The following is a 25,912-nucleotide window of genomic DNA, read 5'->3' as shown; positions in this document are numbered from 1 at the left end:
TAGGGTACAGAAGAGGCTTAGAGGTTAGAGGTCAGAAATAAGACATTGCTTTACACCATCTGTCTCTCGATAGACTTCACAGATTGTTTGCCTCTTTATTTCTGCTCTTTTCTTTTCCAGATTCGTCCCTCACACACATACAGTATACAGTGGGCTCCAAGGCCACATTGAACATCTTAAAAATCTAATTTAAACCTGACAATAAACACAAATTTGAAACATTTCACATTCTGAGTTTTAATTTATTTTGATAGAGTTTTGGTTTCGACAAATTGTAAACACGGTGACCATGACCATGTGAACTCCACATTCTCAAATCATGCTGCATAACATGTTTTTCATCAGGTTTTACACAAACGTCATGCAGCTCGATGCTGTTGTGAAAGCAAACACATTTAAATATTAAAACCCACTTTTAATATTAATATTTTAATAATTATTAATAATTAAATTAAATAATTAATATTTAAATATTATATATATATATATATATATATATATATTATAAAAAAAAATTAAATTTAACATAAGGATAATGCTAAATAAAAGCATTTTCCCTTGTCCTTGCACACTGAGTCCGAAATTTTTGTATCGTTTTTTTCGTATTCGTCATTCGGTGGCTCTGAATTGTCAAAACATCTCTCAAAATGCTTGCAACAGACGCTGAAAATGCAGAAAATATAACCCTATCAGAATTTTTTATGACGGACGAAAGTGTGTAAACATGATTGATAACATGAGGCCGTGTTTATTTTTTAATGTGCGAAAATTTCAGGCGAGTCATTTTTTACCCAACTGTATATATGTCTTTTCACCTTTCACCATTATACATTCTAATACCGCAAAGTGAGCATTTTCTGTTGTCAATCCTCACATCTTTTATCTTGCCCTCTCGTCTTTTCCTTCTCCCGCTCTCCATCTCTCTTCTCATAATAAACACTAAATGTTTTATCTTTTAGCCTCCACCCCCTGACCCATCTGCAGCTGCTTGCACGTGTGTGTGTGAGTGTGTATGCGAGGAGCATGGGAGTTGGTTATGTTGGTGAATGAGTGCAGGGTTGTTGTGCTCTCCTGGTATGGCACAGCACCTGGATTATATTTGAGACGGGAAACACTGAAGTAGATGTTTCGAGGATGTGTACGAACCGAATTAAACATTCAGTCATACAAGAGACACGCGGAGGCCTGTCAGCCAGAGAACCCAAACCACTGCACACCCAAGACAGAAATTACATGCATACCTCACATGTTTAAAAAGACAAGACTCTTTCATTCCTCATAAAATACAGACAAACTCAAACATCATAGATGAATAATAGATTATATACATTCAGTAGATGGTGTGGACAGAAATATCTATTTGTATAAGGAGCTAGTTTCCCTGTGCAATTCAGGAAAAAAAATGTTTCATAGACTTTGTGATTTAACATCTATTTAACAATATGGCTAGAAGCATTAACATTAGTTAAAACATATATATTGTAAATAAATTATATCTATTTTCAAAATGTGTGGTAATAATCTTAATGCGATTGCATAAATAATTACTTTGGAGCTCTTCAGACATAAGGCATCCGCCAGTTTCGGGAGATCATGTCGGATGAGGGTCACTGGTGCAACGTCGGTTGTGACTTAAGACTTGAAAGTCCAATTTGAATTAGAACCTACAGGTGAACTCTGAGGCAGGTTGGATAGTTTGGTTCCTGGCTTTCCTGCTTTGCCTCTGACTGCTCTCTACTGAGGTCTGTCTGAGGCGGTTGCTTCCCAAGAATCTGGGTTGATTCCAAAGGGCTTGAGATCTCTCTTGCAACTTTTTACTTCAAGTGGGGTCTGCCTGTTGGTCGCGTTCCTTGTGATGGCTTGCCATACAGGAGATCCATTTGGACAGCATAGACCTTATTCAGAGCAGTACCATGACAGGTATGAAAGTGAGGCTGTGAGGGATAGACTTACCGTGTTTCCAATGGCATCTGCTGTAAAAAGTTGAATAAAGCGGCTAGATTACTTACAATTGTTGGGAGTTTTTTGTCAACTGACATTATTTTTCCAGTGTTTCATGAGCAGAACAATCCGAAAACACATTAAATAACAATACAGCCCATTGAAGAGATGGAAGTCTATCCCTCATAGCCTCGCTTTCATTCTCATTAAAAATCAAAGATGGCGCTGCCGTGAATAAGGCGTATTGTTTCGGACAACATGACCCTGCCATTGCTTGCATCTCTGCTTGGGAAAGGTGAACATGGAAAAGATCAATGCTCCATCAAAGATGGTGCAGTTGAGGATCTTGCCAGGTAATGCCCAGGATATGATGAAGGGAAAAGCAAGTGAAAGGCGTTTTGTCTACTTTCTTGTCGATTATGCAGGGTCCATGATTCGCTGCCGTAGAAGAGCTTGCTTTCCACGCAAGCCTTGTAGACCTGAACTTTGGTGTACTCATCTGGTCACTGGTTCACACTCCATCAATCTGCACATGGTTGTGATAACTTGGTCTTAGCTCCATATTAAAGGGTTAGTTCACCCAAAAATGAAAATTAAGTCATTAATTACTCACCCCCATGCTGTACCAACCCTGTAAGACCTTCGTTCCTCTTCGGAACACAAATGAAGATATTTTTGATTAAATTTGAGAGCTGGATCACTGCTACATAGGCTCCTAAGGGATTGAAACTTGACGGCCCAGAAAGTCATTGAAGAAAATGTTTAAATATATCATGTGACTACAGTGGCTCAACCATAAGTTTATCAAGCGACGAGAACACTTTTTGACGAATGCGCGAGAATTGCGGTCTTCTTCAACTCTACTTCAGTTCAGTTCTCGCGCATGCATCGTGGAAATCTCTTGAACTCTCGTCTCAGGCCCAGAAGGAAGAAAAGGAATAGTCGAATAAAGTCGTTATTTTTGTTTTATTTCCACACAAAAGGTATTCTTGTCGCTTGATAGTTGAGACACTGTAGTCACATGGAATATTTAAACATTTTCTTCAATGACTTTCTGGGCCGTCAAGTTTTGATCCCTTAGGAGCCTATAGCAGTGATCCACCTCTCAGATTTTATCAAAAATATCTTCATTCGTGTTCCGAAGATGAACGAAGGTCTTACGGGGTTGGTACAGTGTGGAGGTAAGTAATTAATGACTTAATTTTCATTTTTGGGTGAACTAACCCTTTAATAATATTGTGTTTTATCATTGCAGTGTTCGTCATGTTGCTTGGCTGATTTTGTACTTGGCGGAAACCATATATGTCAAGCTCACAACATGAAATTACAGACTTCCTACATTAATAATTGTAACTTCAACGTCATGTGGACATCAAATCCCATTGAATAAAGCAAAATACTCTCTGTGGCACGGTCTTAACACATTTTTTAACGTTTTCTGTTAGTTATACATGAAGTCAACTTATATATACAAATATCATACCAGCAATAAAATCTTTCATAACAAGAAGAAGGGCTGGACAAACAGAAATAACCCTTTTCCTTTACTTCTGTGATTCATCCATGTCAAATACAGCTGCCATGCACTAGCATTTCCTGTTTAAGCACTCTCCCTGTCAGCTTCAAAAAACTGCTTCTGAAACATTACAAATACGCAGAAAACAGCTAAAACTGAGCAGTACATGTTTATCCATCCAGCGTATACAGTGTGTTCTTTTACTAGGGATTCCAGTGATTGAAAGTGTGGCGCAAACTACATCTGCCATGGCTTCGCGAGACGGAGAAAAGTACTGGCGGTCAGGCTCGGTGATCTCGGTAGTAATGTGTCAGATTAGCAAATGGAAATTCTAGCGGAAAGTGTGAGATCAAGTAGGAGAGAGAATTGACAAGGTTAGTTGATGAAATAGGAAAGACGAGCCAAAGAGTAACCAAACCTTCCATAATCCTGTCCTGATGCTGGCAGGCCGCGAGACTTGGGGTTTTCCTGTTGGGTTTTGCTTCTCTTAACCCCACGGCCTTCAACAGGCCCCAAGCACCTATCACTGCCTTTTTTGCGATCTAATTGATTACATGTGACCACACCATTTATTTTTATGTATGACTTCTGACCGGCGAGTTGCTTTCTTAAAGAAAACAGTATTTGTTAAACTGCTTGTGGAAGAAGCAAATGCGATGTTGGTGGTGGTTTCTGTGGTTAAATTATGTAATTGACAGTATGATGTAGTGCAGTACAGCTTACCTCAGAATTTCATTAAAGGATTTTCCTTTGGAAAGACCGGATCAGATCCATGCCATTGGGCTCAGTTGGGTTATATCATATTTGCATATAAGAGCTCGGTTACAGTATTCCGGAAAACCATTTTTAAATTGATATTAGTCTTCTTATTTAATATTTAGTCAAGAATGACTACACAATAACTCTGAATGGTTGTATTAAGTAACAGATTTTTTAGCCTCTATGATGGACAGATAGACAAGTGATGGACAATAGGTGTACAACCTGCATTTAGAGTTCGTTTTCGCCATGTCTTCATGAGATTTTTGGGTAGACGCCCAGGCTCAGAGGATTTCTGAGGTGAAATATGCAGACACGGATATTTCCCCTCCTCTATAATGCTGTGAGTAGATTCACCTTGCTTTGCATTTGTTTTCTTTGGAACAGGACCCGTGCATTTAACTCTGACAAATGCTCATTCACGTTACATGTCATTCTCCTTGCCAAACTTTTAGGGGAATTAAGTACATGGTTTAATGGCGCAAAGTACAAAACAACCATTTTGGGACTGTTTATTCAGTCCAAGTTTTTGTACAGGTGTTACGCTGATGTGTTGGTCAACTGAAGAAATAGAGTATAAAACCACAGAGCGTGTTCAGCGCATAGCTTGGTAGCTTTTTTTTTCCAGAATGGGCAGTTAGAGGTAGATGATTGGGCAGAATGTCACAGAATTTACGTTTATGCAAGATGGAGGTGGATTCTCAGATTTTCGTCACCACCTTAATCATTATTATTGGCAAATGTTAAATGAATGATGGAAAAAACATAATTACAATGTCTTTGTCTAAACTCTAAAGCAATGTAAAATTAAGAAAAACGCAAGCAATTTAACAAATTATCAGTATTTGAAATTGTTAAATGTTTTTATTAAAAAAAAAAACCTAGCTGTGATTGTTTTGTTTTTTTCATTTGGCTTTGTGTTTTCCTGAATAAATGTATTTTAAAGAGACAGTAAAAACTGTAAATGTTCCATTAGTCTGGGGTTTACCTTCATGCTTTTTTCGCTTTTCTAAAAATCATACGAGAAAAAAAAACTCATATTAAAATTCCACCTTGTAAAAATGTAATTTCTCATGAGAAGAGGTCGGAATAAATGTGCAGTTTTCATTGTTTCATTGTTCTTGCTGCTCCAAGCAGGATTCGACTGGACATGGGTGGCAAGTGCGCTAACAAGGACGTTAAAGCTGCAGGCAGTTACCTCTTGAGGCCAGGGGAGTGAGGTTTACTCGCACAGCTCTTACTAGCCGTTACACTCTCCCCCCTAAACCTCACTCTCTTCCGGGTAACAGCACCAATATAACCCCTCCGATTGTACTCGCACCGCTCTGAGCGGGATTCAAACCAACGTTTCTGGCATAGGAGGTGGGCGCAATAAAAAAAAAGACTAAAGACCGCAGCCTCTAGCATCAGTCCCTAGCATACCTCTTGATGCCAGGCCAGGGAGGAAGCTCATACTAGCTTGTTACAGATGCATAAATAAAGCAAAGTTTATTGTCAACGTGAGACATTTGAAAATTAGAAAGTGAACAAGACTTGAGGTAGGTCATCCCACACTTTGAGAACCACTGGCTTTTAATGCACCTCAGAATCTCAGGTGAAGCTGACAGAGAACTGACAGTGGTCTTTATGTCTATGGTCTTTATGGTCTTTACCCATTATGTACTGTTCTGTCACAATTGCAGATAGAAATGACCATTTGTAGAAACAGTATCATGATGAATCCACGGACTTAATTCTTTGCTTTTCCTTGCTTTCTTTTCTTCATGGGATACGAAAGGATTGAGCTGCAGCATATAATCGTTGCTTATCTGGGTTTTATTTAGAAGATGAAGGAAAACAGATTTTAAAGAGAAACCTCCAGCGAAATAAGCAAAATGAGATTTTACATTACTGCCCCCTAGAGGGGATAATGTCATACTTTCAGAATACTTTATTCTGTGTGTCTGTGTAAATTCTGCGGGGCGATTAACTAAAACTCAACTAAAAACATTGCAAAACCATTCTCGCAGTGAGTGGTTGGTGAACCATACCTTTAATCTTAACTGGATAAAAATGTACCATGAACCGCTCTGGCGTCTGCCGTTTCTTCATAACCAGCTTTCACATTATTACTGCTGCAGTTTCAAGAAATTTTATGATTAGTCATGGATTCATGCTTACTTGCTTTTCAATGAAAAGAAATCCCACCCGGCAGTCTGTGAAATTCATCTGAAAAGCAGTGGATAGATCTTTATCTGCTCACCCGTGTGGTTACCACCCTGAAATTATCAGAGTTGATCTTAGTTTCCATAGTTTTTTCTCAGCCTTGTGTGGTGGAAAGTTAATTAAACCAAAAACTTCACAGTTTGTGAGTAAAAAAACAACTTTTGCTTCTGCATCAACTAGACATTTTTGTGTTTGTGTGGAGGAGAGTAAATGACTAAAAGGAGCTATGCTCTACAATACATTTTTCAGTAGCGTGATGGGCTTAACTTTTGCCAAACTGGTGTATTACAAAATGCTACATCTGTCATTAGATGTACTTATTTTACAGTTTTTTTTTATTACATCAATCACAATGCTTCATGAAATTGTTGTTCATAAGACATCTTATATCTTTGTCTCAACATGGCATCATGACTTTGTGTAAACATACACGCCACTTTCAAGTCAAGTGGCGTGTGTTATCTATACGCATTTTGAGCTATCCGCGTGTATGTCCACGCCGAAACAAACCGTCATCTTTTGCGTGTATGTCTACGCCGTTAAATGTCGGAGTGATTCTGCTTGTACGTACACACCGTTAAATGTCCAAGCGAAAACAAGCAAAATATAGATCTACATCTGGGGAGCGATATTTTTTTTCCTAGGATGTTAAGGGAAGACTCAGGGTAAGGGTTGGGATAGGTCATGTATTTATATATACAGTAATGTAACGTTAAGTCAACGGCGTTGATAAACACGCTGAAAAGCGATTATGCTTGTTGATAGCATGGTAAAAATGGAAATACGAATTGGCGTGTCATACATACGCCATTTCATGAGATCAGTCTGCTTTGTCTTTACATACTATTTTTGTTGTTCCTTAAAATCATAGTTTGTAATGTTATGATTCATCTCAGAGTTTGTTTCATGACTTGAAGACATTTTCAGAAAATATTTTCAGGACGTACGTGTAGCATAAGGAAATCCGATTCATTTTAGGGCGGTTCTTGTACTGTAAATGAACTTGTTAAAAAAACATGATTCACAGAATTGCCTCAGAGTCCCGGAGGTGACTAGTCATTGCTCTGCAAACTGATAGAGAAGTCCAAATACAGAGTACATAGTGAGGAAGCTCTTTGTTTGATAAAGCCGGACATTACGCAGCTTTGGTCGATGGAACGATCTTAATCAAAGTGAAAGTGTGCTGTAAACGGTAGATTCGCACAGACCATCCATCCACTGGTTGAAGCACACACCAGCTTACAGAGTCTCTGTCATAAACCTCAGACCGCAGGAATAAGTTTACCTTTCCAGTCCTCTTTTGCTTTATCCTCTTTTCCGGTGTGCCTACAAACACGTATCTCTGTTGTCCAAACGCCACTGCATGCATGCAGCGAGGGTTCAAAAACCTGCGTCCGTCTGGTGGTTGATGTGTGTGTATGTGTGTGCCAGGTTTAGGGAAACAGTGGAGAAGAACACACAGGATCTGGCTTTGATCTGACGCAGATGGTCCTTCTGGCCCACTGCAGAGGAGTTTTACTGCTCGGACATCTCATACACACTCAGTGTTTCCTTCCTGCATTTCCGGAGCTTTTGCTTTTCTTTAAGTGATGAGCAAAGATGTGGCATGTCATCACAAGAGATTCCACAAAGGACAACCTGCTCAGAAAATGGAAACATTTAAAATGATAAATCACACTTGTTTAAGGAACAACGGGATCAATTTGGAGTGACTGTTTGCTTTCGGCGGGGGCCGAGGTTCTGGGAAGTCCTCCTGAAGCACTTGGATTTTTTGTGAACTGGGTAATACAACTCAACAAAACGGCATTTGAACAAACCCGACCGAAGCATATAATGTGTTTTCATTTTTCCCCACCTAAATAGCTTGAGAACCTGTAAAGATGTTTGTTCTGAAAACACAGAGGTGGAATGCATCGTTAAAACAACAGCATTCGCGAGCCTCTGCGTCACTTTTCGTATTTGGTTTTCAGTGTAACATGACAGAGGGTTGTTATCGAGTCTGTAAATCCCTTTGAAATATGTTTGGGAGTCATAGGGTCCTGCAGGGGGGCTAAACACCGTACACACAGACAGCGGGAGTCACTGCCAAATAAGCATTGCTACCTCACGCTGATATATGGCCCTCCATTTCAAGTCTATCCCAAAATAGACTGAAAAAGAGATTATTGCATATTAAGGCATGCACGACTGCAAGAGTCGGAGGCAAAATTGAGCGAATGATGAAAATACACCACATTCCATTCTTTCACAAACCCATCGGTCTGTTTGAACGGTTTCACACAATTACAGACGTATTAGAGATATTTCGGAGCCGAGAGTCGTGTAATGGTTTTCCCTGCGGTTGTGATTAAAGGTAAGGAGGCCAGGCAGAGGTCGGCCATTTTGAGATGGTAATGTGGGGTTGAAAGTTGACCTTTGACAGCGATGGCGTAGTTTATGTTTGGTTCAGCCGCTCTTTGATTGAGACCCAGTTCAGAGAGAGTGCACCAGTTTTAGTTGTCGCAGCTCGTTTGATGAACGATAACAAAAAAGATAACACAAAGAGGAGTGAATATTATAAGTTGAAAAAAGCAAAAGGCCACATGAAGGGCAAAAGTGCATATGATTTTACCTCACAACCTTTTTTTTTTTTTTTTACAAAATATTTTATGTTAACTCACTTGCGGTGCCATGATATGTAAACTATGGAAGCTTGTTTCAATAAAAAATATAAAGGTCTTTGTGGCTTTATACAAATATATGCTATCATGTTACCTTGCATTCGGATACCTGATGTTTTGAACGCGTCCATGTCTCGCAGTCATTATATTAAATCATTTTGATGACAGACTCAGACATTTAAAAATAAATAAAAGAGATACTGTGCAATTAATCTTTCTCACAATTACCTGGTTTATGTGTTAATTTGTGGTAGAAAAAGACCGCAAGTTTTATGAAAAATCTATTTCTATTTTTTTATTTTCGAGGAAGACATTTTTCAATAATTTCACACTACCATTCAAGATGGTCATTTAGTTATTTACTTTTTATTTTAATTTCTCAAGGATAAATTGAAATGGTTAGAAGTAACAGTATATACATTTAAAATATTACAAAAGATTTCCATTTCAAATAAATACTGTTATTTCGAACCTTTGAATAAACAATGTATACACTGTTTCTACAAAAATATTAAGGAACACGGATGTTTTAAACATTATTAATAATTAGAATTGTTATTTGAGCACCAAATCAGCATGTTAGAATGATTTCTGAAGCATCATGTGACACTGAAGCCTGGAGTAATGATGCTAAGAATCCAGCTTTGCATCACAATAAATTAAAATGCTTATTTTAAATTGTAGAACTGTTTTCTTGGTTGATAAAAGACACTCCTTTCAAAAACATAAAAGGTTGACTCCAAACTTTTCAATAATTCATGAAGAAAACATCTGCAAAACGAAATAAGGTCATTTTCTTACACACCCCCTTCATGTTTAATCATATTCATCATTTATCTAAGCAGTTTCCACGTATTTCTCCATAGTTTTCCAATTTCTTGTTTTTATATTTGCTCGGGTCTCCTTATTTGAGATTCTGAGTTCCATTCCGTACTACACAGCAGATGATGAAGAATAAAGTAATAAAGTAATGGAAAAACTCTTTCTCTCTTCCACACCGACATACACAGATGCTTGCACAAGCAGCTGTGTTGCGCCTGATGCTGTGTTGTTTGATTTCTTCCGCCTCCCTGATGCGGAGACTGGGAGGTCAACAGCTGCAGACCACACCAAGGTGCATTCACACTGACACCATTTGCCTTTGAGTTACTACCTCAAACAAGTGTCACTAGCAAAAACTAAACAGTATGACTGGCTGTAGCCACCAAGGGTCAGAACTCTAATGAACGTGTCCGTTTCCTTCTATTAACACGCAGACAAAAGCGGGACCTAACAAATCACATCTGTATCAAATACACATGCTCTCTTTTCCTCCATATTAGTTCAGTCTTTTCTTCCTCTGCCAGTTGGACCGTCCTCAGCGTACAGAAAGCTTTTACTTATTTTAGTTGCTTGTGAGGGTTTTCCAACTCTTAAAGCTGGAGCTGCATACACAGCATCTGCTAGAGCGTCCTTAACTTCTACCCATCTGTCCCATGAGGAATTCATCATCTGGAGTACCTCGTACAAGTTGTATCTCACTTTCTTTTACTAAGTCAGTGATTATTGTCTTCACTTTAGGAGGTTCTTTTTAGGATCTTGAGAAGTTAGGCCCTCAGAATATGACCTCCTACCAAGGAAAGCCTGTTCTGTCCTTCAAATCAGGCCTTATTTTTTTCTCTTTTTTTTTTCTTATTTCTTTTGTACTTTGATTTAGACGTCTATACATCCATGAAATTATTTTTTCTAATAGCAAACACTTGTTAGTTTTGGGGGCTGAGATTAATACTTAGATGAGAGTCTGAAATGCTTGCATTGTTGTGTTAAACTTAGGAGTAGTTCACTTTTAAAAAAAACTTTTGCTGATAATTTACTCAACCCCATGTCATCCAAGATATCCACGTCTTTCTTTCTTCAGTTGAAAAGAAATTAATGTTTTTGATGAAAACATTCCAGGATTTTCCTCCATATAATGCACTTTACTGGTAAGCAAACGGTTCAAGGTCCAAAAAACAGTTTCAGTGCAAACTGCAAACTGTTCAAAGGGCTTTAAACGATTCCAGACGATGAATAAGGGTCTTATCAAGTGAAACGATCGCTCATTTAAAAAAAAAAAAAAAGCTCAAATGGTCGCCTTGCTCTGTTCTGTGACACAGATTTGTGACTCTCCTGTTCGAACTCGTTCATCAAAATGAACAAATCTTTTCCCGAGTCAGTTTGTTCGTTTAGTTTGTTGAATGAACCAAATGACATGAAAAAAGATTTGTTAATTTTGACAAACGAGTTCGAACAGGAGAGTCACAAACTGAATGACAGCATAGTTTAAACAAGTTATTAATAAAGTTTCCGAGCTGAGCACCACAATCATATATATCTTATGTAGGCATTCTTTAGTAGTTTATTTAACTCAATTTGATGCATTTCATTTGAACTCTATGGACACTGCCCATAGATGTGCCATTATATACACACAAGTGCTTCATGTTTTACCTTTATATAGATGGCAAGATTCAGGATAACAAGTATTTTAAATATTAATAGAACAGCATCTTGCTAGTATATGAGAAATTATTACTTTTATTTAGCAATTATGCTTTAAATTGATCAAAAGTGACAGTTAAGACATTAATAATATTACAAAAGATTTCCATATATAATTTCAAGATTTCAAATAAATGGTGTTCTTTTGAAATGTCTAATGAATGATTTCTGAAGGATCATGTGACAATGTGCAATTCAGCTTTGCCATCACATTAATAAGTAATTCTCTTTAAAATATATATTTTAATAGAAAACAGTTATTTTACATTGTTCTAATTCTCAGTATTACTGTATTTTTTTAATCAAATAAATGTAGCCTTGGTGAGTGGAAAAAAATCATAATGGCAAACTTTTAAACAGTAAAAATTACACTTCCAATTTGGTTTGTCTATTCCTCATATTGTTTTAGATATGTTTCTCCACATTAGCAAACCCTTCGTTTTCTCCAAGCAATATTATTTTTGTTTTTGAGTTCATATTTTTATGTGTTCAAGACACTACAGAATGCAAAAGCCATTGTTTGTATATTTTGCCTGGTAGAGGAACAGAATAGAGAAGCTGAAACAAATGATCCTGCCATGGCACTCTGGGTGAACTCATCTCGACCGTTCCTGAACGGGATCTGACAGGCTGTGGCTCGGCTCTCAGATTCTTCTTTTCCATCTCCCCATCATGACAGCCAAGCAGGGAGGCCCTCCGTTCACCTCCTTCACATGGTGACTCATTCTAACCTTGATACTTAGAATGTATACTTAGAAGGGCCAATTCCCCAGACTCTGGGCTTTCCCCTGATGGGAAAAGCCAGTGGTGTGATCTGTATATTCTGTGGGTTTTGCCAAAATGGTGAATATCCTTTTGGGTTTAAGAACCACAACGTTGAATCTGGTTATGTAAGAGTGCTAGAAGTAAAATAGTTGGTTTGGGCCCTTTGAGTAGTTCACCGACATAGCCTGACAAATTCATCACGTTAGAACAAGAATGTCGTCTAAACATAAATACAGCTCTCTGACCCTGAACTTTGAACCGAAAGACTCCTCTTTCTCTCCACTAAAAATATACAGAGCGTTTGAAGTGCCTGGCGGGAAACTCGATAAGAAATTGAGCGGGAGTGTGTGGGAGTGTGTGAAAGCACGCTGAGGCTAAATGCATCCACTTCAGTCCAAACAACTACCATTAGCCATTAGACCTGAGATGTCTGAAGTGTTAGAGAAAATCTTGACTGCTGGTGGTCATCCATCCAGAGGTGTAGGACAGACGGAGGCCATCTGGTTCATAACCGGGGCTACTCGTCCCTATAATAATGTCCTGTGTGTTTAGATGGATGAATGTGAGCTGAAGTGCTCAGTATACACTAACTGTTGACATGAACTATCTGTTCTCATGAAAAGTAAGCAGGGAGTTTGCATAGACATTGATTGTATTTAAATACGACATGCAACCCTGTATACACTACACATTGTTTTATAATGGTGGAATATTTTTCATCATTTATTTTATTAAAAAAACCTAAAATAGCTTTAATAACAAAAAGTAAATTCATATATATACAGTATATATATATATATATATATATATATATATATATATATATATATATATACACACGCACACACACACACACACACACACACACACACATCTATGAATTTCATACTGAGCATCAGAATGGGAAAAAAGGAGATTTAAATGACTTTGAACGTGGAGTTGTGGTTTGTGGCTAGTATTTCAGAAACTGCTGATCTACTGGGATTTTCACGCACAACCATCTCTAGGGTTTACAGAGTATGGTCCAAAAGAGAGAAAATATCCAGTAAGTGGCAGTTCTGTGGGCAAAAATGCATTGTTGATGCCAGAGGTCAGAGGAGAATGGCCAGACAGGTTTGAGCTGATAGAAAGGCAAACTCAAATAACCATTTGTTATAACCAAAGAGCATTTCTGAACGTACAACATGTCGAACCTTGAAGCAGACGGGCTACAGCAGCAGAAGACACACTGGGTGACAATCATGTCAGCTGAGAAATGGAAACTCAGCATATAGTCCGCATGGACTCACCAAATTTGGATAGTAAAAGATTGGAAAAATTTTGTCTGGTCTGAGTCCCGATTTCTGCTGGGTCAGAATTTGCCGTAATCAATATGAAAGCATGGATCTTGTATCAACGGTTCAGGCTGCTGCTGGTAGCATAATGGTGTGTGGGATATTTTCTTGAACTAAATGTTTAAACTCCACAGTCTACCTGAGAATTGTTGCTAACCATGTCCATCCCTTTGTGACCACAGTGTTTCCATCTTCTGTGCATAATTATTAAGCATTTTTCTTTTACAGGTAAAAACAGCCAAAATTTATATATTTTTTTTCAATTCGCACTGAAAAGCCAAAAAAATATTAAATGCCCATGATGATGCAATGGAGCAATTCCAATAGGGTCCTCATATCATCGGTGCACCCTTAGGAACCCTTTATTCTCCAGTGCCACCATTTTCCACCAGAACTGCAATACTTTAAGTCTCAAGAAGTACAAGTGTCAGATTCTAAGAGACTTTTTAATGTAAAGAATCTTGAAACATGACCCCGACTTAGTAAGAATCACAAGCTGAAATGTTGTGAAATACATGAAGACTGATAAAAAAAAGACAAGTTAAGAGTGACTCTTGTGGGACTATAGCAGCTCTTCCTCTTGTACCACTGTTTGAAATATGTATCTTCCAGAATCTGGCAGTAAGTTTTGAGAGTTCATTTTAAGTCCATATCCTTGCCTGAAATGTTCGTCTTAATAGCAGCCCACACCATGACCACCCCCTCACCAACGCCGCTGTTGTCTGACTTGAACTGGTGCTGGTCAAGAGTCAACCCCTCTGTTCATAAAACTTTTTATAAAATCAGTCTTCATGTATTTCCAACACATTCTCATCCTTTGGCGTCATATAGGTGACGCCATATGACATTTCGTCAAAATACTACGCACATGGCACCCTTTAGTGTCAATATACAGCCCATTCTCACTCCCAAGGCGTCACTTAACTGACACCTTGGGAAGCATTTGACCATGCTTCAATATCTGACGCTTTAGGCGCCCTTTAGCGTCAGTTAGATGACGCCCTAGGATCGCGTGTACCCTACCCCCACCCCATACCTAACCGCGTCCTCTAACTGACGCTTTCCTTTAGCGTCAGTTAGATGACGCCGTAGGATCGCGTCATGTAAGTGACGCTAAAGGGCGCCTAAAACGTCAAATATTGAAGCATGGTCAAAGGTGACGCCTTGGGGTGAGAATGTGTTGCAATATAACACACACTGTTATGAGTAGGTTTAGGTCTGGGGTAGGGTCTGAGTCTCATATTGACGCTAAAGGATGCCAGCCACCTGTATGACGTCTTGGGTTGTGCGTGTTATACTGACGCTAAAGGGTGCCATGTGCGTAGTATTTTGACGAAATGTCATATGGCGTCACCTATATGACGCTAAAGGATGAGAACAGGCTCGTATTTCACAACACTTCAGCTTGTGATTCTTAAGTGGTGGGCATGTTTCAGGATTTCTTGCCTTAGCAAAGTCTCAGTAACGCTTTCTTTTACAGTACAGTACTTACAGTGTACTTACCTAGAAAGTACTGGTAATATAAGGTAAGTACATGTAACAGGGGTAGGTTTAGGGGTAGGTTCAGGGTTAGAACTATTTATTACCCAGTAATTGTAGTTACTAAAATAAGTACATAGTATTTAACTGGACTGTAAAAGGAAGCGTTACCAAAGTCTCTTCCAAATAAATGTAATATAACTGATACAGCTATATTTAACATTTCCCAATGAGGAAATGCATTAGTGCCATTCCATTGTAGTTCACAGTTACCATATACCAACAAACCAATTTCACCATTGTTGTACCGTTATCACATGGAAATATTTACATTTTCTTCAAGACTGTTACATAAAGGTGATCACAAGTGACCACAATGTTTAATAGACTTGATCAAAGGTGCAGTATAAAAATCAGCATAGAAGAAACATTCAGAAATGTGTTTTTGCTGCAAAACGGCTTAGTATTGGTTATTTTAAAGATGATAGTGCATGATAGTCTAAAGATGATAATGCATTTTACGGTAATGTTTAATATTTTTTTTAAGATGAAAATGAAAAAAAAAATATGTTGACACATACCGTACAGGGATAAAGGATCTGTATATTGTAATAATTCAGTTAGTTCAAGTTAATAATCTGGGATGATAGTAATTTATTTTATGAGGCACAGTGGCGTGGTCCATTCTTTATGCATCAGAATAAGATTTGGTTTAAATAAAAAGAATGTCCTGAAGATGACAAGATCTTGCCCAGATGTGAGTACACGGTTAGACGATTGTAAATGCTTTAAATCACAGACTTAGTCACTTTGGACCTGAAATGACATAAATCATATGTAACCAAGGAGCAAGTTTAGCAAGCACACCAAAGACAAGGTTTACCAAGCTCCAAGTGGAAAGAACATTAGAAAGAGTGATGTTGTTTATGTACACTGTGAGCCGGTGTGTGTAAATGAATTGAGATTCTGTCACCGGCGAGTTTCTCATCTGACCAGAGGGGTGATTGTTGCTGTTTTCATTTCCATAAAGCACTAGTGTGAAGGGGAACGTATGTGTGTAAATGAATCTGTTAAGATGGATATTCCGCTTGGCTTTACCACTCGGACTTCTATAGCATTATGTTTCTGTCCACAAATGTTCCTCATTTTCTTGGCAGCGAGCAAGGAAACAATGTGCTTGACTGCTTCAGAGGAGCTGGGGGGAGAAGAAAAAAGAGAGTACATAACTCTGCTGCGACCGTTGCGGTGTTGTTGTAGGTAATTGCAATTTCGCGGCTTTAGAAAAATATAATCACTGTAATTGCAAAATTAAAAAATAGCCATATTTTAATTGCTTGCAGGCCATTACAGATGGAGTGATATTTCAGCTGCCTCTGTGCCGTCACATGAAGTGCTCGACGTGTGTTGAGGTGTTGTAATTCTGCCACTTAGCTTGACTTGAGTTGAACCCTAATTCAACCAAGCCATAAAGGTGCGTTCATGGAAACAGCCACTTTGCATGCTCAATCACGTCTTTACTGTGTTTCTGTGTTTGAGACAAATTTGCTTATCTGATTCTTCAGTGGAGGCCTGAAAGTGTAAAAAGGCATTTTTTATGTTGCTTGAGCAACAGTTTGACATGAGGCAGTCGATCTGGATGTAAGAAAAAATGCTATAGGCCAGTGGTGCCAATCTTTTTCCTGGAGATCTACCTTCCTGCAAAGTTCAGCTCCAAAGCTAATAAAACACATCTACAGTAAACCAGCTAAGTAAGATTTTGTGTTGGAGCAGCGTTAAAACAGATCACTTCCGTAACATGATTGGGCATCACTGTTAAAGGAATCTAGATCCAACATTCCTGATAGGAAAACAAAACACCCTAAAGCCAAGTTCACACAACAGGATTTTAAGCCCGATTGAAGTCCGATTTGCAAATCGTTGAGCTCGCCGACAGGTCAGGGTGTTATCGCGTGCAAATCGCGGGGGATTAGCGGTAGAGGTAGACCAATTAATCGGATGATTTTTGGCATTTTTTTAACATAATCGGCATCGGCCAATATCCAAGTATATCAAGCTGATTATTAGGCAGGCGCATCTGTGGGCAGCCTAGTGTTGTCGTGGAACACGTGTTTGATGCACCCCCTGCCGTTAGAGTCATTTTCCAGCCGAGTGAGCAGCAGACCTAAATATGAACGCGTTCATTGAACACATTCAGGCACAACACTGACCTTTAGTTAGTAGCTGGATTACACATGATTAAAATGCTGGCCAAACAGTGAAAAGTGTGACTGTATTTCACTGTAGACTGGATGCCGTTGTCTGAAGAACAACAGACGGAGGGTGCATTGTGGTGCATTTAAAGTTTTTGTAAAATATCATTTTCCCATCTGGTGGTTGTTTTTGTCGTTCAACGGCAATTTACTAGTGAAATACGTTATTGTTCGAAATTAAATAAATTATAATAAATCTTATATAAAAAATTAAATAATTAATTTTTTTTCTCTCCTTTTCTGTGATAATTAGGTTATGTCCATTTGTCTTTGTCTGTCAACAAACAAAACAAACCAAAAATACGTGTTTCAGGACATTTTTTGAGAGGATAAAATGTTTTTGTTGAGAAAGTTTGTCTATGTTAAGTAATTATCATTTCTTTTACATTATATCTTTCAAATAGAGGTTAAAAACCAAGCAAAAATCGGCCAAAATAAATCGGCAGCATTAATCGGCCATCGGCCAACCCGGATTTCAAAAGATCGGCATCGGCGTGAAAAACCAGATCGGTCGACCTCTAATTAGCGGACGATGAACGCTTGCCAATCTGTAAGAATGAAAGAGCCAACAAAGCATCAAAGACGCTCGCAGACGCCTCGCCGAGCCCAGAAAAATATCTAGCTCGATAGATATCCAGAGCTGTCGCGTGACTCGACCTCAGTGATGTCATGAGCTCCAGCCAATCAGAGCAAGGCTTGGGTTGAGGTCACCGGGTAAATCTTTTTTTTTTTTTTTTTGCATTTTTTTCTCTGAGCAAATCATTGTGCGAACAGTTTGAAGCACTAGTTTCTGTCTGACGTTCATCTTATCGTTCCTTCTGGTTCGTCTTATCGCGTGATTTTTCATGACAAAACGTGGTTTGTAGAAAAGATAGAATCATTGGGTGTAGTGCAGTGTAGTGCGTTACCTCCTGTTGTGGATCAATCACGTTGTGTTGTGCGGTGTGAACAGCAACTTGAACACTCCTGATTTCACTGAAAGCAAGTCATGTAGTGTGAACCGCACAGTTCAGCCCAACGTTTTAAAATCATGGTGTGTGAACAAGGCTTAAGCTGGTTAAAGATGATCTTATATGGTTTAAGATCTTTAAGATCCCCCAGACTTGCCAAGCTGCCCTTTAGCTTCATGAGCAACCAGCTGAAAGGTTTCCAAACCTTTTGAGCTCTAGACTCATTTGCTAATCTAATTTGGGAATACTGAAATATGAACCTTGTTACAAAAAAATCAGACATCAAGAAGTTTTTACTATACTGAAAAATGCAAGTATTTCTTTTAGAACAAAACTATCAGTTTGAGGAAAGAAGAAGAAAAGCGAGATATTGAAGTATAACGTTGCCTGGCTACTGTTCAGAAGACGTCCGCTGCAACAGCTTGGACATGTAATAACATGCGTCAACGATATTTAAAACAACGGCACTGCTACTGCTGCTGATGAGCTCTCTTGTCCTCGGCGTGTTTACATCAGCCAGACTGTTCCCGCTCATTTCGGCCTCACGATTCATGAGAGGAACCGACACGTTTTTTCACTGCGTCCTCTGAGTTCATATAAACGCTGTGGATGTTTGGAGTGGGCTGGTGGAAGAGGTCTTCCTAAGATCCTTTAAATCCAGGGAATTAGGCATACTTGCAGCTGACACTGTGGAATCTCACACTTTATATGTTGTACTCTGAGATTACTTTGAATTTAGAAACCAGAAGTTTTACTAACAGGCTTCTAGATATCTGATTTTCCGACATTCTCAATTGTTGATGAAATTGTTTATTGAGAATACTGATTATAAGAGTTGTTTAATACATTGTTGTATTTATTTCACCTATCAATATCTTTTCTACTTTACAGTCATATTTCCTCTCACATTTTTGTCATGTATAGTCATGGGTGACAGTTTAAGTTGAACTGTTGTACAATCCAACCATGCGAAAAATGACGTACAACCTAATGCAGAGAAGCTCTTGGCTTTCCTGGTAGATCTAATGGGGATTTATATCTCTGCTAAACTGCAGACAGGAAGTGTAGAGCCAAGTTAGACAGTTGTATGTTTTGTATTTATAAGACACAACTGACATCCCCCATCAAAGTGTCTCCAAAAAGTGAACCTAATACCAGGAGTCTAAGACTGTCGAAACAAAATCAGAGCCTTCCTCTTTAAACCGGAGAGAGAGTGACGTGACGGACTCCGATCAAGACCGACTCTCACATCTGAAACATATTTGGCACATCTGAGATCCTATAAAACTGTAAAAGTTCAGCTAGTAAGCCATCACTCCTCAGCGATGCTCTGCAGAACCGTATCTCCTCTACCAAGCAAAGCTGAGAAACAGCAGACAGAAATACCTCACCATTACAGCTCCTGTTTAGCTCCAGGTTTGCGACTACTGTAAAATGTGGCAAAGTTGGAAATGCACATCCACAAATACAAAAATGGCAGATTTGGTCAATTTCACTTAATACAGTTTTCGATTCCAACTTTGATAACAATAAATGAATTAATTGTTTGTTTTTGTCACAGCCATTTTAGAGCTTTGATTTAAACCATGTTATATAGTAATCGTACTTACTGTAGCTTCAGGACTATGTTGTGTACTGATGAATCATCATAGTTCCAATTTGTCTTTTCAGTTTGGTTCGCTAATTTTTAGTTTTAGTTATAAAAACTAATAAATAAACCAAAAAGTTAATTGTGACTTTTTAACTCACACTTCTGACTTTATTTCCTCGCAATTGCGAGTTTTTCCATTCATTGTGAGTTATAAAGTCAGCATTGTGAGATATAAACTCATTCCCCTCAGAATTGGACTTTATCTTTTTGAACTTTATTGGACCTCCTCTTTAGCAACATTTCACTCAATGATCCAGCCAATTCCCGATGGATAAAATTGAGTCCCACCCTGCATTTTATTTCTTGTTTAAAAACAGCTTTTTTTTTCATAAATATGTCACAAACGGGAAGATGCAATCACTGCTTCTGTTTGATGCCAACTTCAGTTTCATTTTAGATTTTGTTAACAATATTAATTGCATTTCAGCCAAACAACTACAAGTTCAGAGAAACTGACCATTCTTCAGGTCGAGCACAGCTGATCTGTGGATTAAAAGGCATGTATTAGTTTGTAATGTGAATGTTAGTGTTTGATGCGCCACCATCTTATGGTTTGGTGCCCATTTCAAACTCGTTCTTATGATCTTGGGTGCATGTGTCTTGACTGGTTTACTCCAGATTCTAGTCTGTCCTTTTCACTTTCCGTGTGGGAACATGATCCTTAATTAGAAGCAGCAGGCGTTAAACTGATGCTCAGACGCTATTGAAAACATTGCTAATCTTAGCTGGAACATTACATGTTAAGTACTCTGGGCTTGGAATTCAATGGTGGTTTTTTATCTTTCATTGGCCCCTCTTCTCACATCTTGTTGGTGTAAACTGTTCTCAAGAGTAAGGTAAATCTTTCAGCCAAACACATAGTTATACACAAGCGTCTGTTCAAGGTCATCATATCCGAACAATTCTCTTGAAAATGAACCCCTAAATAAATAAGTAAACGTAATGATTGCTTGTCGCTTGAAGGAATTGATTCTGTAAACATAAGGACTTTGGAAAACCCATTTGTTTAGCCTGCCGCCATTTTCTAATATACATGGACTTTTTTTTTTGAATCAATAATAATTGACAGAAATCAGATTTGAACAATTGTCTTGCTTTTAATGCATGATTTGTTGAAGTTAAATTTATTTTGATTCTACTTTCATGCATTCAAAATCAAATTGTGTATTGTGTAGTATACTTCAATTCAAATTAAACTCAAATTTAGTGATAGAAAGATGGATGGATGGATGGATAGATACTGTAGATAGATAAATAGATACTGTAGATAGATAGATAGACATATAGATAGATGGATGGATGGATAGATACGATAGATAGATAGATAGATAGATAGATAGATAGATAGATAGATAGATAGATAGATAGATAGATAGATAGATACTGTAGATAGATAGATACTGTAGATAGATAGATGGATGGATAGATAGATAGAGAGAAACAGATTGGGAATGAGGGAGAGAGTATGTTTCTGTAGGATGGATGGATGGATAGATAGATACTGTAGATGGATGGATGGATACAGTAGATGGATACTGTAGATGGATAGATGGATAGATGGATAGATAGATAGATAGATAGATAGATAGATAGATAGATAGATAGATAGATAGATAGATAGATAGATAGATAGATAGATAGATAGATAGATAGATAGATAGATAGATAGATAGATAGATAGATAGATAGATAGGAAATGAGAGAAACAGATTGGGAATGAGGGAGAGAGTATGTTTATGTAGGAGTGTGATCTGATGTGTTTTGGTAAGGGCTCTTAGGGACCTTGACAGTCTCAAACCATCTCTTCTGCCATAAGTCAGACTCAAATGAGCTGGTGCTAGTGTTTATGTAAAGCATTTATTCCACCTGTTCACCATTGCACAACTGAGAACAATTAAAACTACAGAGGAAACAAACTCTGCAAACACATGCAGACATCAGCAAAAAGCACATGCATAAGAGAGGCTTCCAAAAACAAAATGGTCTTCTTTACAAGAAGTTGTATTTACTTTGAAAGCAAAAAGCTAACAAATATTTTGGTGGAGGGTGAACTTGCAGGGCCTTACTCAAAACGCTGAACAAATTATGATCAACTGGAAACAGCTGGTTGCCACGACATCTACGCAAAACCAGCCACATCCAGATATTTCCGTTCATTTCCCTGCTCACAACACACTGCAGGCAATTAAAACGGCTGATCTGAGCGAGGAAAAATACGAACACACTGCGAAAACAACACATCCATCATCTCTAATAGAGGTCATTATACATACCGAAACCACAACCCTCACAAAAGCAAGAGGACTTTATATATTTCACATTCATATAGGGAAACTATAGCGCATATTCCAGTTGAACTGGGCTTTCTTGGGCTCCTTGTGGCAGCTGAACCCTTTTGAGATGGACAGGCCAGTTAAAAATTCTTTATTTAACTTGATTTGTTAATTTTTACAATACTTCAAGAAAGTTCACCTAAAATGAAAATTCTCATTTACTAACCCTCATGTCATTCCAAATATGACTTTGTTCCATAGAACACAACAGGGGTCAATGAGGTCTAGTTTTGTTTTAGACCCCAGTGAGCAGTAAATTGAATTGAATGTACAAAAACGGTTAAAACATTCTGTGGTGGAAAAAATGTCATGCGTTAATCAAGTACGTTGAGTGTTCGCTTTAATCCAGCATTTATTTACTGTAAATGTAGGAAAATGCAGTCTATTTTTTTTTTGTTGAGTCAAAATGCAAAATGTCTCTGTTGTGAATTTTCTAAAATGTGATGACTGCTCCTGATTGGGTTGATTAAAGCGAAAAGCGGATTTTTTTAATTTGACGGCGGTGCGTCTGGGGGCCACATGCAGCAAGCATGTAACTTTTTAGACTCATCACTGTCTTTAGTGTTTTTCTTCTGTTCTTCCACACTGAGCTCCCCAAAATGTCCCTCTCTTTTCATATAGCTGCCCATCGGCAAGTACTCGCCCTACTTCAAAGATCCTCTGTGTATGTTTTCTTAATCCTTGCTCTCCATGGAACCGTTGTTTTCTCTGCCGTTCCAGCCGGGGGTGTTCGGGGGGTGGGTATGGGCTCTGGCAGCTGTGGGCCTCTTAGAGTGCCACTCTGCCTCAGGCACCATGTGGCCCACCGCCACGCCAGCTTCACGTGGGCCGACTCCGACAAGGGAAGCTGAATAAACACAAACTCTATGTTTTAAGAGTTGGCTTTGCTGTTTCAATGGAAAAAAAAAAAAATGGCCATTGCGTAGCAGAAGCAGAAGCAGGTGAGTAAATGAACTTGGACAAAATGACTTCCTGCTCCCAAAGGGAAGTTTCATGGGGCACAGAGGTCAACAGGGTCAGCGTTGTGTTTGTGGATATTATCTGCTTGGAGGCTTGTGCTCCTGCTTGGACCTCAGTGTGTGCTGATTTCTTGCAGCCATTCATGAACATGAACTTGAACTAGTATGTAGCTTAAATGAAGTGCTTCTTTCTCTTATGAAACCCCTGATTGATAGTCTAGAACTTGCGCCTGGTGAGAATGGCTAATAGCTTGACTTCAGCGTCGGAGCTCTGGGGATGCATTCATGAGTGAATTTTGAGGCTGACAGCCAGTTAGCTAAGATCATCAAGGAACACGTGGATCATAATTAATGAGTTAGCACAGGTGTGTTTTAACGGGTACTTTGCCATGTTCACAGAACATCATGCTCTCTGAACCATACCTTGCTTATTTAAACCATTCATGCATTCAGTATGTTGCATTTTTTTTATTATAAAGAGGGCATTTAAGGTATTTTTTTTTTTTAGTTGATGCAAATACAAAACCAAATGTTCAAACATTTTAGATATTAATTTAAACGAATCATCATTAAGCCAGAACGGCATATGGAAACTGCCATCTCTCAAAATAATAAAATTTCAATCGAGTTCTTTATTGTAATACAATATTGCGAACTCATTATATAGTGAATTAAGGAAGAGCTTATTCACAGTGTGATTTATAGATTTTGATTAATTTCATGACTTAAATTTTACTTGTGGATTTGTGTCATTTTGTGTAGATGCAAGTTGTAGTGTGTGTTGTGCAATATGTAAGACTTTTGTCGATATTCGGAACACAAATGAAGATATTTTTGATGAGATCTGAGAGATTTTGTTGACTGTAGAATATCATGCCATCAGAGTCTTTTCTGGTGGTTTTAGTCATGTGACACTCATTTTGAACCCCCCACTATGCCACCCTTTGAATGGATAAAAATAAGTAAGCAAATAAAGAAATGCTTCTCACATCTGCTGATCCGGAGAAGCAGACGAGTCGGCTGCAACCTCTGAAGTCTCAGTAGGTGGAATCCTTGTGATCGGCAAGCAAACAGCACAAACAGTGTAGCGGTCTGGGGCTGTGTGTGGCAGCTGAACCCCGTCTTCTGGGAATCTGGAGAGCCGCACACACATACCCACTCCACATGTGTCTGTCCTCTTAGGCAGCTGTGTTTTCAAAAGCTGTGGCCCCTGATGGGCATATGAAGTGTCCCCCGGTTCAACAGGGGCTTCGGCACAGTGTTTCACACGTTGTTTAAAAAGTCAAGTGGAAGATGAGGAGCTCTCAGTGAAATTCACAATCACTCTGGCTGAGTTGTGCACCATTCAGTATTGAATTGAGAATGCCTTTTTCATTTTAATTTAATTCCAGAATTTGAATTGAGTTTTAGCTGAGTTGGCAAACAGGATGCAGAATTAAAATTAATACAAGAAAATAAAATGTATCTGTAACTTGAATATACTGTAGCATTGGCAATATGGATGAACAGATGTAGTTATAGATGGATGCTATTGTAGATGGAAAAGTAAACAATGAGTCCGCACACAAGAAAATGCTCCAAAGCTATTTTAATAGTTGCTCACCACATGTAACGTTTTGGGCCCAAGCCCTTCATCAGACACACCAATCTGTGATTGTAGATGGATCAATAGATTTATGGATGGATGGATTTGATTTGATCTGGTAAATTTACAATGGATGGATGGATAGTTTTTTCATATTTAAAAAAAAGTTTTTTGTGCATCAGGGTCGAGATCTTAAAGGGTTAGTTCACCCAAAAATGAAAATTCTGTCAGTGTTTACTCCCCCTCATGTTGTTCCAACCCCGTAAGACTTTCGCTCATCTTCGGAACACACATTAAGATATCTTTGATTAAATGAGAGCTGGATCACTCCTCCATAGGCTTCCAAAAGTTATGAAAGACATTGTTAACATAGTCGGATTGACTACAGTGGCTCAATCTTAAGTTTATCAAACAACGAGAATACTTTTTGTGCGCAAAAAACAAACAAACAAAAATAACGACTTTATTCAACTATTCATTTCCTTCTCTGTGGGCCTCGACATTTCCCGTAATGAAACTACGCAAAGCTTGCATGTCACATGTAGGCTCGCTATTGGCCGACGGAAATTAATAGTTGAATAAAGTCGTTATTTTTGTTTGCATAGCGTACTTATTACGTTATGCAAACAAATCCATTTATATACTATGTACTTATTATAGTTATTCCAATAATTGGGTAATTACTAGGTACTAACCCTGAACCTACCCCTAAACCTAACCTTAACCCATTTAGTTTCCTTATATTAACCAGTACTGGAAGTACACGGCACATACTGTAAAATGATGTGCAACTAAAATTGAACTGCCTGTGGGGTGTGACCAATTCAATTCAAATTCATACTGTTCAATTTAAAGGGTGTTCGTTGTTTAATTTAGAATTTTGCTGGGCTCTGATTGACAGAGAGTTTTCTTATTCATCAATACTAAGATTTAATCTGTGGTGCTTTTAAAAAAAAACAACAACCCTAATTTTGGCCTTTTGGCACTGAAGACAAGCTTTCTGAAT

At 38.4% G+C, this 25,912-nt stretch overlaps 1 protein-coding gene across 1 annotated transcript in view; it reads right to left on the bottom strand.

Annotated features, from left to right (window-relative positions):
- The window catches only part of LOC120479331 (cytosolic 5'-nucleotidase 1A), a 37,469-nt gene extending 14,478 nt beyond the window's left edge, over nt 1–22,991 (bottom strand). Inside the window, 1 exon segment of the mRNA XM_039671671.2 lies at nt 22,916–22,991. Within this exon segment, the coding sequence (XP_039527605.2) occupies nt 22,916–22,991 (76 nt within the window).
- Between the last annotated feature and the right edge of the window lie 2,921 nt (nt 22,992–25,912).

The sequence above is a fragment of the Pimephales promelas genome, chromosome 11, assembly GCF_988280905.1.
Source record: "Pimephales promelas chromosome 11, fPimPro1.hap1.1, whole genome shotgun sequence".
In the NCBI taxonomy this organism is placed as follows: domain Eukaryota; kingdom Metazoa; phylum Chordata; class Actinopteri; order Cypriniformes; family Leuciscidae; genus Pimephales; species Pimephales promelas.
The sequence above is the reverse complement of the archived record's forward strand: the minus strand, read 5'-3'. Positions and strand labels throughout refer to the sequence as shown.